This window comes from Hippoglossus stenolepis, chromosome 5, assembly GCF_022539355.2.
Source record: "Hippoglossus stenolepis isolate QCI-W04-F060 chromosome 5, HSTE1.2, whole genome shotgun sequence".
Classification (NCBI taxonomy): domain Eukaryota; kingdom Metazoa; phylum Chordata; class Actinopteri; order Pleuronectiformes; family Pleuronectidae; genus Hippoglossus; species Hippoglossus stenolepis.
The window spans coordinates 8,185,892-8,198,085 of NC_061487.1; the positions used below are offsets into that span (position 1 = coordinate 8,185,892).

Sequence of the window (12,194 nt, forward strand, 5' to 3'; positions counted from 1 at the left end):
GGCCTTTTTTAATTGTCTCCACTGAGCAAATAATAACAGGAAGGTCATACCAGAGCTACTTTTTTACCTCCCACCACCCGGTCAGACAACACTGCCAGAGGCTTTAGTTATTTCTGTGTCACTTCTACCTCTTCCTTGAACTGCAGGTGTTAGGGAAAAAAGGTCTTAGATATTTGAAAAAGTCTTCACCAATTCCCTGCGAGAGGTCCTGGTCTCCTTCATAGCTTTCCTTCGAATGCTCGGACGCCCGCTTGTCATCGGCCACAACATTCGTCGCTTCGACTGCCGTCTGCTGTCTCGAGCTCTTGACGAACTGGACCTCAGAGCAGGATTTAACTCATCGATCTCGGGCTGCGTCGACACTCTTCCACTGGCCCGTGAGATGCTGAGGGACCGCTGCCTCAAGAGTTTTCGACAGGAGATTCTGGTGAAGGAGCTGCTGGGTGTGACCTACAAGGCCCATGATGCTTTGGAGGATGTGCGGGCATTGCAGGCTCTCTACAGTGTGCTTCAGCCCACACCAGAGTTAGTTTGTAGGCATATGTTTACTCTGGACACCATGGAACGCAAAGCAGGTGTGAAAGCTGCCAAAGCTAAAGTGTCCTGTCAGATGCCAGGACAGCGCCCCCTGTGGGAGCACTTAAGACAGGCGGTGAAGATCACAGAGAGCAAAGCAGAGGACAATAATGAAGAAGTTAATGGATTATAAGATATTTTACATCAATAACTTTTGAAAAACAGAATAGGCCATACGCCAGAAGACTGGCAGCTCCTACCAGAGCGTACAGTTTACATTGTGTCCCACAGTAGAACTAATAAAACTCACCGCATCATAACAAGAGGCTCATTTTTCCTCCACAGGTTGATGGTGGAACATGAATGGTCAGTAATGCTATTATCAAACATGCTCATGTTCTTTATTGTGGCAACAAGGAAAACAAGGAAAAGTCCAGCAACGGTTTGTCAAAGGTGATGGAAGAGTATGAACACAACACATCACACAGTACTTCTCCTTTCAACACTTGCAACTGGGCCTCATAGAACCTTTAGTTCAATCAGACCTTTTTTATTAGAGTTTATCTTTAAAATCAGATGCACATCCTATGTAATAATTCCAAAAACATTCACTTGAATTTATTGTGGAAATAGCAACCACTGGTGGTAATTTGCTTAACATCCTGTATATGATTTCATTCGTGAAAAAAAACTGTACTTGATGAATAATTTTATCGGAGTTAAATGAATTTGCTAATAAATGTATATATCCCAAATTGTATAGTTTTCTTATGAGTACTTGATTTAAAATAAATTGGATATTTAAAGAAGAGGAACTCCAAAGAATTTGGTCAGGACTTTCTGCAGAGTTTGCCTTTCACTCAATTTCATGTTGTCACCTGCAGACAAATGTCATTTACCTCTAAGATCCAGATGAGAGCAGAAGCTTCTTGAGAGAACGAATCCTCGACAACCACCAACCGACAAGAAGACAACAAACAACTGAGCCGACGAGAGAAAACTTTGCAAAACTGTTTGAACTAGAGTTTCTTCAGAGCTTCAGACTGAAACACAAAGATGGTCTCTTACAAAAGGAGACCAAGAAACGGCGTGGTCGCTGCAGAGCCTACATCGACTGCCTGGTCGAGCTCACTGAGTGTCAGGCCAAGTGTAAGAGTCTCAACGCAATCTGCACCAGGATCCACCTCAGCACTCGTCTGGTTTAGGTGCAGTATGTCAAGATCAAAGTCAAGATGAAAGTCAACTGAACAAAGTACAAGACCAGTGAGTACTTTACTCACTCTGGGAAGAAGGAAAACAGCTCCAATGCTAACATTGCAACAGGATCAGCCAACACGCAGCGGGGACGCAACCTCAAAGGTAAGATCTAAGCAGAAGTCACTTTTTTTTGTGAAGCCACCATAGATTATATTATTAATGCACCAGCAACAGCCAGTGCCTGAGGCATTATGTTTTCGGGTTGTCTGTCCGTCCGCAATATCTAATGAATGCCTATAGGGAATTTCTTCAAATTTGGTGGAAATATTCACTTGAACTTGAGGATGAACTTATTCGGGCCCGAGCACCGATGGTGGGAGGCCCTATTGAATTTCGAAGGATTTTTTTATTATTATTTCCCTTTTGGGGGGCTTTTTCAGGGCCGAGACATGCTAAAAAAATAATGAAACTTTGCAGGAAATTCAAGAACCACGGATATTTTTGTATTCTGGAGTAATTTGAAATGGGCGTGGCAAAATAACTGACTAGCTACTGGCAACAGGAAGTAAGCTTTGTTTTACAACTATCATTCAATATACATAAAATTGTCATCGTGTGATCTGAAATTAATAGAGTGGACTGTATTGCACAATTAGTAGGCAAGGATCAACGTCGCGTGACGGACGCAGGAAGTGAAGCATTTATCCTTGCCGCAGTGCGCAAAACGCATGCAACGCGGAGCCGTGTGCCCGCTCGCAGATCGCTCTCTCCACCGACCGCGACAGGTCCCGAGTTGCGTGTGCTCGGGCCCGTTCAGTGCTACAACGTAGTCTGTCGTGTGCTTTTATCCCGAGATATGAGAAGAGCCGGTCTCGGTTTGGTTCAACAAGTATTTATTCAGAAGCAATGAAAAGGTACAGCATAGCTATGTGCACATAGCTATGGGCACTCAATACACAGCCTCGGCTTTCTAGTAGCACGGGGTAGTCAAGAGTCGCCCCGAACGGACGACGGTACAGTACTTATAATAGTAGGTATAACTTCATTGGTCAATAACGAGGGGGAGTCACCATGGTTCAGACCTTGGCTCTAGGAAGCACAACAACGAGAAACAGAAAGTAAATCTCGACGAGTTGTGTTTCATGCTGTACTTTTCTTAAAATAAAAAAACAAAACAGATCAGAGATCAGGAAGTGTGTGTGTTGTTGTGATGGACACATGTTTGAGTAGAGTAGAGAAGCTGCTGTTAAAACAAACCCACATTTCTTCATGAGTACTGGCAGAGAGGTCTGTGGATGGAAAGCTACTGTTGGTCCAGTGTGTGGAGTTGTTGCAGGGAGGGAGTTGGTGGGCGTGTCCGCCTCACTCTTTGTTGTTGTGGTTGTTGTGTATGTGAAAGTTCAGTGTTCAGGCTCCACGTCAAAACACTCTGTTTGTATCTGCACTCTGAAATCAAGGTTCAGGAATTTAAAGGAAATAGCTACGACCACTGGGCAGAGGGTGTGCTTGCCACATGCACTCTCACACACACACACACACACACACACACACACACACACACACACACACACACAACTTCATGCTAGCATGATGTGAAAAGAGCTCATGGGACCAAAGCTCGGTTCTAATGAAGCAGACCCCCTGTGCTCCCCCTTCTCCCCCCTCTTTCCTGCATGGTCCTCCTCACACACTGGCTGCTTTCACACCAAGAGGACAACCTCTGCGACTCATCTTCTTATTTTTTATTATTTTTTAACAGTTGTGACAGAAAATGGTTACAGAAAACATTTCATGCAGACTTTTTTTTTTGTTTGGATGTGGTAAACTGAAGCTCCCAGAGTGAATCCACACCCCTTCAGTAGAAGACACGTATATGCACGTCCTCATTTAAAGCAATAGCATTTCTACCGTTTAAAGAATCTGCTCAAAGAGGAGAAGAATCTGGACATTCTGCCGGGTTTTTTGGACATGTGGCTTTCCATAGAGGCGGCGATTCTTTTCTCGACCTCTGGTTCTTTTCGATAAATGGTAAGCAGCAGCATTTCTGGACAGTCCCACATCTTACACAGGTCCTTGAACACGGCCTTGTGGAGGACATTGATTATATCTGGGGACATGTCTAAGTCAATGTCTTGGACTTCGGCCCATGTTTTTTCAAACAGGTATTGAGTGAGGTGTATTGATTCGTCACACAAGTTCACTTTGGACTTTGCATACACTCGAGTGATGAACTGGTCAATGACGAGATTGACATACATCTTTTTGCGGGGCTCTGCCCGTTCCGTTGCACTGTTAATCTCTGAGACCGGAGATCCTACGATGGGCTCAATCTCCATTAAAGCGGAGGTCACCCTCTTGGTGTAGTCACCGGCCTCTTTTGAGAACCACCAGTTCATCAATGGCAGGAAATTGATCACTCTCTCCTTTATGTCCGCGTACATCTTTCTGTGGGACTTAGGAACAGACACTTTCGTCACTTCAGCTGGACTCGCCACTAAAATGTCAGTTGTGATGTACGTATAGAGGACATCGGTAAGGACGGGGGCGTTTGCAGGTGAAACTCTGTCCTCAGTCTCTGTCAGAAGCAGAGACTCCACACTATCCATCAGAGACTTGACTGACTCACTGCTCGGGACTTGGGTCTCCTTACTGAACTTCTTCCTGACTTGTGTCCCCATCTTGAGCATCGATGCTGTCGCCAAAAACTTTGCAAAAAGCTTCTTGATCCTCTTCCCCACTCCTTTCCAAAACTTCTTGTGACTCTTTGAGGATTTGGAGCCTCTACTCAAATCAGATGATCTGACGCTCTCCTCTTCACTAATTATCTGATAGATTTCATCTGCAGCAGCTTTAAACTCCAGAGAAGATTCAGATATCAGCCCACTCAGGTCAGATTCTGACATTTCGTCCACAAGGGGCTTGATGATGTCGCTCACCTCCTTCCCGATGATTTCCTGGATGGCCTCACTTGTCCTATAGTCACTGCTGCGGACTGATGATTCTGAGGATGTTCGTCTGTCAGAGCGAGAACTGCGTGATGAAGAGTCAGTGCGTGAAGAGGTTGGTTTCCCCCTAGGGAACTCGTTTATCAGCTCAAATGTCTTTTGACTGCGTAGTTTCGGCTTGAACGAGCCCTCGATGTCGCCGGCAGATTTCTTCAACACTTTGCAAACACAATTGACCATTTTCTCAAGTTTGTTGGGTGTGGTCTGGTGACACTGTGGCAGTCTGGTGGAGCATCCGCTGGTGGAGCACTCAGACCGGCTGGAATTGACCCTCTCTGTCATCTCCTCTGCAACCAACTCAGTGAGTTGATCCAAACTCACAGACTTTTTTAAGCTGCCCGGTGCTAAACTCTGACGGAGAGCGTCTCCCAGACTGGACTGGATACTCTCCGCAGTAAAGGGAAAGTCGTTGTGTCCATGTGCTGTGATCAGGTCTGAGGACACAGACAAAGTCATGTTCAGAAGAAGTTCTGCCAACAGAAACCTTGTGACGTTGTCTGGTGTTTCTGATTTTAACAGTTCCCACTGCTCCGCAGTCAACTTGGTATAAAGATCCTCAATCTGCATGCGAATAGTTTCAACTGTCATGCTGGGAAGCTCCAATGCATTAGATGTATCCATGGTGAATGTCTGTATTGCAGTCTCCTCCATATCTGGGTTTAGGTCTATTTGATCCGTTTCTTTCCACTTAGCGCTGCTGACCAAGGTAGTACAAAACGCCCTTGATATGGAACATGAAGGGTATCTTCTTCCAACCATAAGTCATATAGACACATCAAAGACATGATAAAGAACCAAAGACAATTTTAAAGATCTCAAGTAATGTTGAAGATCATAGCCACAAAAAGATTGTGACTCTAATAGAAAGCCTGGCCTCTTGTTCAAAGACATTGTTATTTTAAGGGAGTTTTCAGTCATGAATTGCGGAGGATGTTCGAGCCTCTTCTTCTTCTCTGTTTGGTTTATTGGCGGGTAGCAACCAACGTCAAGGTGCATTACCGCCTTCCACTGTGTGTTGAACCCCCCCGCACGAAATATTTTATAGAAGAGTCAGTGGAGCATGTAATGCTTCACTTTAATAAGTGTGTTCAAGAACGAGAAAAGCTCAAGAGGAAAAGTGCAAAGCAGAGAGGAAGAACTAAGCTTGGAAATAGTAGTTACCTTTGGAATAGGGAGTATGTTCCATTAGCTGAGGGAGACAGGATTGGACAAACTGATTTAATATGAGCTAGATAACTCTGATATACACTCCAACACAGGAGGTTGTCACCCGCCACTCAACTGAACGAAGGAGAAGCTATCAAATATCAAGGGTAATAAGAGATACGCTACTGAATGGGGAAGAAGAGGAAGTAGGATATTGACACACACAGTAGAGGGCGGTAATGCACCTTGACGTTGGTTGTCACCTGCCAATAAACCGAATAAAGAAGGAGAAGAAGACTTGGGACTGGACTTTCTCTGGCGATCGTCTTTCACACGTGAAGAACACAGCAGGAGGTCCTGGGCTCAAACTCTTAAATTCAAGGAAGCACAACAACGAGAAACAGAAAGTAAATCTCAACGAGTTGTGTTTCATGCTGTACTTTTCTTAAAATAAAAAAAAAAAACAGATCAGAGATCAGGAAGTGTGTGTGTTGTTGTGATGGACACATGTTTGAGTAGAGTAGAGAAGCTGCTGTTAAAACAAACCCACATTTCTTCATGAGTACTGGCAGAGAGTTTCTGTGGATGGAAAGCTACTGTTGGTCCAGTGTGTGGAGTTGTTGCAGGGAGTTGGTGGAAATCAAGGTTCAGGAATTTAAAGGAAATAGCTACGACCACTGGGCAGAGGGTGTGCTTGCCACATGCACTCACACACACACACACACACACACACACACACACACACACACACACACATAATTTTACGATTAATATTTCATTCGTAAATATTTTATACTTTCTTTATTACCCATTTAAAATCTTTCAATTAATTACTTTAAAATCTAGTGTATTTATTTATAGATCAACATATAATTTGATAACAAATGCATTCATGCTTATTTTTGTAGTTCAATTAATCAATAATTATTGAAATACTTTATTAGTATTTCTGTAATACTTGTATCACACATTTGAGAAGAACTCTAAATGCAGCCACAACGAGCAGAAAAAAAATAAATATTTGAATTTATATTTTATTTTTCCTATATCCCCCATTAATCAGACCCTCCTCTAATTTCAGACACCAACGTGTGTGACATCATCCAGTTGTCTGCTGTCTGTGGAGAGAGGCTCTTTAACGTCTACACCCTCCCCTTCCGCGCTATCAGCGAGGACACCACACGGGTTAATGGCTTCACCGTTAGCAATGGGGGCCTGTTTCTCCGTGGGAATCTTCTGTACACCACCCCTGTCTACGAGGCTCTCACCTCTTTTATAGCCTTCCTTCAATCCTTTCACCATCTGTACTGCTGGCGGCCCACAATACGAATGGCTTTGTGCCCTATTCTCACCAGAGTGCTGCAGAGACCACCTCCTGCAGGAGTTCCAGCAGGTGGTGTCTGGGTATTTGGACACCTTACTGCTGAGCAAGTGGCTCTATCCTAATCTGCCCAGACACTCCCAGCAGTTTATGGTCAGTCACTTCCTTGGACGGTCCTACGACGCTCATAATGCTCTGGAGGATGCCAGGATGCTACAGGAGCTGTACAAGATATGGAATCCTGATCAAAAGAGCTTCTTTTTTACTGAATCCCTAATGTTATAAAAAACACACCCCGAAAAACATCTGATTGATAGAAAATGACAGGCAAGTAAGATTTCTGTCATGGCAGACAAATAATGCATATTACATCTCTAAATCAAAGGTACTTTGTGTGTGTTGTTTCTTCTTTTAGTTTTGTACTAAATGATACTAAGTATCATGTTTTATACTCTCAGGTGTGGAGCCTATTCCAGAGTTGTTCCTACAAGTCATTAAACCATTTCTGTTAAACCTTCCTTGTCATGTTTGTATTTTTTGAATTTCAACAATCATACATGAGTTAACTCCTGATCGCCTCCATAGAACATGCTGTGTTTTGTTTAAGGACCCTGATGGTCACATTTTCCCTGACTGCCATTATTTCACAATACCTGCTGACCAGTTGTGTTCATGACATTGATCCATAAAAATCTCAGTACTTTTCCGAGGAAATTGCAGTATTCTGTGAAATGTAGGAAACCTCTGTCAGAATGAGCAGAGACAATTTCATCTCATACTGCCAGGTTGTGTAACTGTAGGTTTTTATGCTGATTTGTGTAATAATGACTCGCTCTGTGTTTGTGTCAAATATGGTATTCAAATACCCAAAATATTCAGTAGCCTCTATGCTTCTGATAGTTTTATCCATTACTAAGAAGTGAGTCTGAGTCTTTAAATGTAGAATGTAGTTTCCCAGGATGACCTTCAGTGAAGCTCTGTGGAATAACCACCAGTGTACATCAGTTAGTATCATGCACAGCAGGTAATATGTTGTCTTTAAGTGAAATGTATACAGATGTTTTGCTGGATTTATAAAAATTTTTTTATATTGATATTATCTCAGTGTATTTACAGACAAGTGGTCAATTTTATTCTTATTCTACACTTTATGCTCAGTTTGAATATGTCTGCGTACTGCAGGGGTTTAAATAACAACATATGAGATTTACCCATGCCCTTTGTGTGTGTGTGTGTGTGTGTGTGTGTGTGTGTGTGTGTGTGTGTGTGTGTGTGTGTGTGTGTGTGTGTGCGTGCGTGAGTGCGTAAATGCATATATAATAAGATTTAGCTCAATAATGATTGATACATCAACATACATCTTATTGACTTATTTCACCATTTAAGCAATAACTTAAATTAAAATTTCAACTGGTTTATTTTGTCAGTATTGCTCATTTCTTCCAATGAAAGAAAAATTTGGTGAATGCTAAATTAAAATTATGAGATTGAAATTATGAAATGATGAGAAAGTAATTGATGATAATGAGCAAATAAGTGATGATTATGAGAAAGTCAGTGATGATTATGAGATAGTATGTGATGCTTCTGAGATAGTAAGTCATTGCGGTTCTGCATTGCGTTGCAATGAATCTTTTATTTTGAAAATGTTGGGATTTCCGGTCGGGGCCGTCGCTGGTGTTTAAAACATGGAGGGAGAGTTTTCATGATGAAACACACGTAGCGTCACGTCGCTGTATATAAGCTATACACATTCTGTTTATACAAGCTGTCAGTACCTCTGCCTTATGTATGGACAGCATGTGAGAGTCAGGTGTTATAAAGTGTGTCGTGATGCAGGAGTCACAGTCTGTGGTTTTCTTTGACCTGGAGACGACTGGACTGGGTAAGACCACTAACACCAGTAACAGGACTGACTTCAGTTATCATGTTTCCTCACATTCTGACACATTCTACTCACGGCTAATGTTCTAATAATATGACATTATATTTGTTTACATTGTGGAAAATAGTTCCCCATCAGCAGCCCCTGTTATTGGATGGACTAATGACTAATAGTTCGTGATTATGCGCACACAAGTTCTGCTGTCGCCTCCAGAGATAATGTCCAGAGTCAACACAAACGTGTCATGTGTGTGTATGTTCACATGTTGGACTCAAATTGTGGAAATCGAGGGCTAAAGATTTTAAAGGGGCCTTTTTTAATTGTCTCCACTTAGCAAATAATAACAGGAAGGTCATGCAAGGCTTCTTTACCTCCACCACCGGTCGAACAACACTGCCAGAAGGCTTTGGTTCTCTGTGTCACTTCTACCTCTTCCTTGAACTGCAGGTGTTAGGGAAAAAAGGTCTTACATATTTGAAAAAATCTTTAATTCACTTCAGAAATGTCTTATTAGTTGTGAAATGTTTGTGTGTCAGATTGTGGGCTGTGGGTCTGTGTGTTGCTGTCACACTGTGAATCCAGAATTTGTTAATTCAATCATTAGGAACAAGTAACAATGCCCAACAGTCCCCTTATGAAACCACAATCAAAATCACAGGATCCAGATTTGTATTAATCTCATAAATATCAGTTCCCTAAATGTGCCAGATTTTCTTTTTTAATTAATATTCATTAATTATTCCCAGAGAAACCAATGAAAATGATAAATAAACACTGTACCTCAAACTGGACCTGCCACTGATCCAGATCTGCACCAAAAGTTAATGGATTCTTCCTTAGGTCATGCCTCACCCCTCCAATTTTTCATGGAAATCAGTTCAGTAGTTTTTGCATAAGCCTGCTAACTAGGAAAGAAGGACTAAAATAGCTAAATTCTGGTATTTTTGCTCAATTAAGGGCGTAGAGGATTCATCAGTTCTCATAACTGTCATTAGTAGTGGGCGAAGAAGACAATAAAACCATGACAATACTGTGAGACTTTAAACACTTGGCTGCCATTGTATTTATACTTTACATTTCTCAGTCTGGTACATCTCTGTAGGCAGGGGTTCAAACCAACGAGCAGGTCAGTTAATGTCATGTTGCATTTTTGTGTCATTTTGTCTTAAATGTGATAAAGTTGTTTTTTCAGGTGTATTTCACTGAATTAGCCTAAACAGACATTCTAGATTTTTCCAGGTAATTTACTATTCCAGCGTGACATAGTATGTGTGAAAGTGTGATGTTGCACTTATCTTCCATGCCCCATTAATAACTCCTCTGAAGCTTGGTTTTATTTCACCAGGTCAGAGTTGTGACATCGTCCAGTTGGCGGCAGTGAGTGGAGGACACTTGCTCAACCTTTACGTCCTCCCACGCTGTCGGATGGAGCCGGGAGCAGCCAGAGTCACTGGCTTCAGGGTTCGCAGACAGAGGCTGTACCTCCATCGCCAGCTTGTCCTCACCAATTCCCTGCGAGAGGTCCTGGTCTCCTTTATAGCTTTCCTTCGAATGCTCGGACGCCCGCTTGTCATCGGCCACAACATTCGTCGCTTCGACTGCCGTCTGCTGTCTCGAGCTCTTGACGAACTGGACCTCAAACCGGGATTGCTCATCGATCCTCGGGCTGCGTCGACACTCTTCCATTGGCCAGTGAGATGCTGAGGGACCCGCTGCCTCCAAGAGTTTTCGACAGGAGATTCTGGTGAAGGAGCTGCTGGGTGTGACCTACAAGGCCCATGATGCTTTGGAGGATGTGCGAGTGCAGGCTCTCTACAGTGTGCTTCAGCCCACGCAGAGTTAGTTGTGAGCATATGTTTACTCTGGACACCATGGAGCCTTAAGCAGATGTGAAAGCTGCCAAAGCTAAAGTGTCCTGTCAGATGTCAGGACAGCGCCCCCTGTGGGAGCACTTAAGACAGGCGGTGAAGGTCACAGAGAGCAAAGCAGAGGACAATAATGAAGAAGTTAATGGATTATAAGATATTTTACATCAATAACTTTTGAAAAACAGAATAGGCCATACGCCAGAAGACTGGCAGCTCCTACCAGAGCGTACAGTTTACATTGTGTCCCACAGTAGAACTAATAAAACTCACCGCATCATAACAAGAGGCTCATTTTTCCTCCACAGGTTGATGGTGGAACATGAATGGTCAGTAATGCTATCATCAAACATGCTCATCTTCTTTATTGTGGCAACAAGGAAAACAAGGAAAAATCCAGCAACAGTTTGTCAAAGGTGATGGAAGAGTACGAACACAACACATCACACAGTACTTCTCCTTTCAACACTTGCAACTGGGCCTCATAGAACCTTTAGTTCAATCAGACCTTTTTTATTAGAGTTTATCTTTAAAATCAGATGAACATCCTATGTAATAATTCCAAAAACATTCACTTGAATTTATTGTGGAAATAGCAACCACTGGTGGTAATTTGCTTAACATCCTGTATATGATTTCATTCGTGAAAAAAAACTGTACTTGATGAATAATTTTATCTGAGGTAAATGAATTTGCTAATAAATGTATATATCCCAAATTGTATAGTTTTCTTATGAGTACTTTATTTAAAAGAAATTGGATATTTAAAGAAGAGGGACTCCAAAGAATTGGGTCAGGACTTTCTGCAGAGTTTGCCTTTCACTCAATTTCATGTTGTCACCTGCAGACAAACGTCATTTACCTCTAAGATCCAGACGAGAGCAGAAACTTTTTGAGAGAACGAATCCTCGACAACCACCAACCGACAACAAGACAACAAACAACTGAGCCGACGAGAGAAAACTGTGCAAAACTGTTTGAACTAGATTTTCTTCAGAGCTTCAGACTGAAAGACAAAGATGGTCTCTTACAAAAGGAGACCAAGAAACGGTGTGTTCGCTGCAAAGCCTACATCTGCCTGGTCGAGCTCACTGAGTGTCAGGCCAAGTGTAAGAGTCTCAACGCAATCTGCACCAGGAGCCACCTCAGCCTGAGACAAGCTGGAGCAGAGAGGTGGAGGTGGAGAAGGAGTCCCAGGCTCTGAAGGAGCAGGTCAACCTGCTGAAGGTCAGACAGAGGAGGCTGGAGGATGAGCTCAC

The 12,194-nt window shown here is 42.7% G+C and overlaps 1 protein-coding gene across 1 annotated transcript; it reads left to right on the forward strand.

Annotated features, from left to right (window-relative positions):
• The first annotated feature begins 8,736 nt into the window (after positions 1-8,736).
• LOC118109090 lies at positions 8,737-10,953 on the forward strand. The gene is given in 5 exon segments (XM_035155911.2): positions 8,737-9,070; positions 10,416-10,712; positions 10,715-10,779; positions 10,782-10,915; positions 10,917-10,953. Coding segments are annotated over 5 exon segments (585 nt in total). The 5' UTR covers positions 8,737-9,018.
• Positions 10,954-12,194: the final 1,241 nt, after the last annotated feature.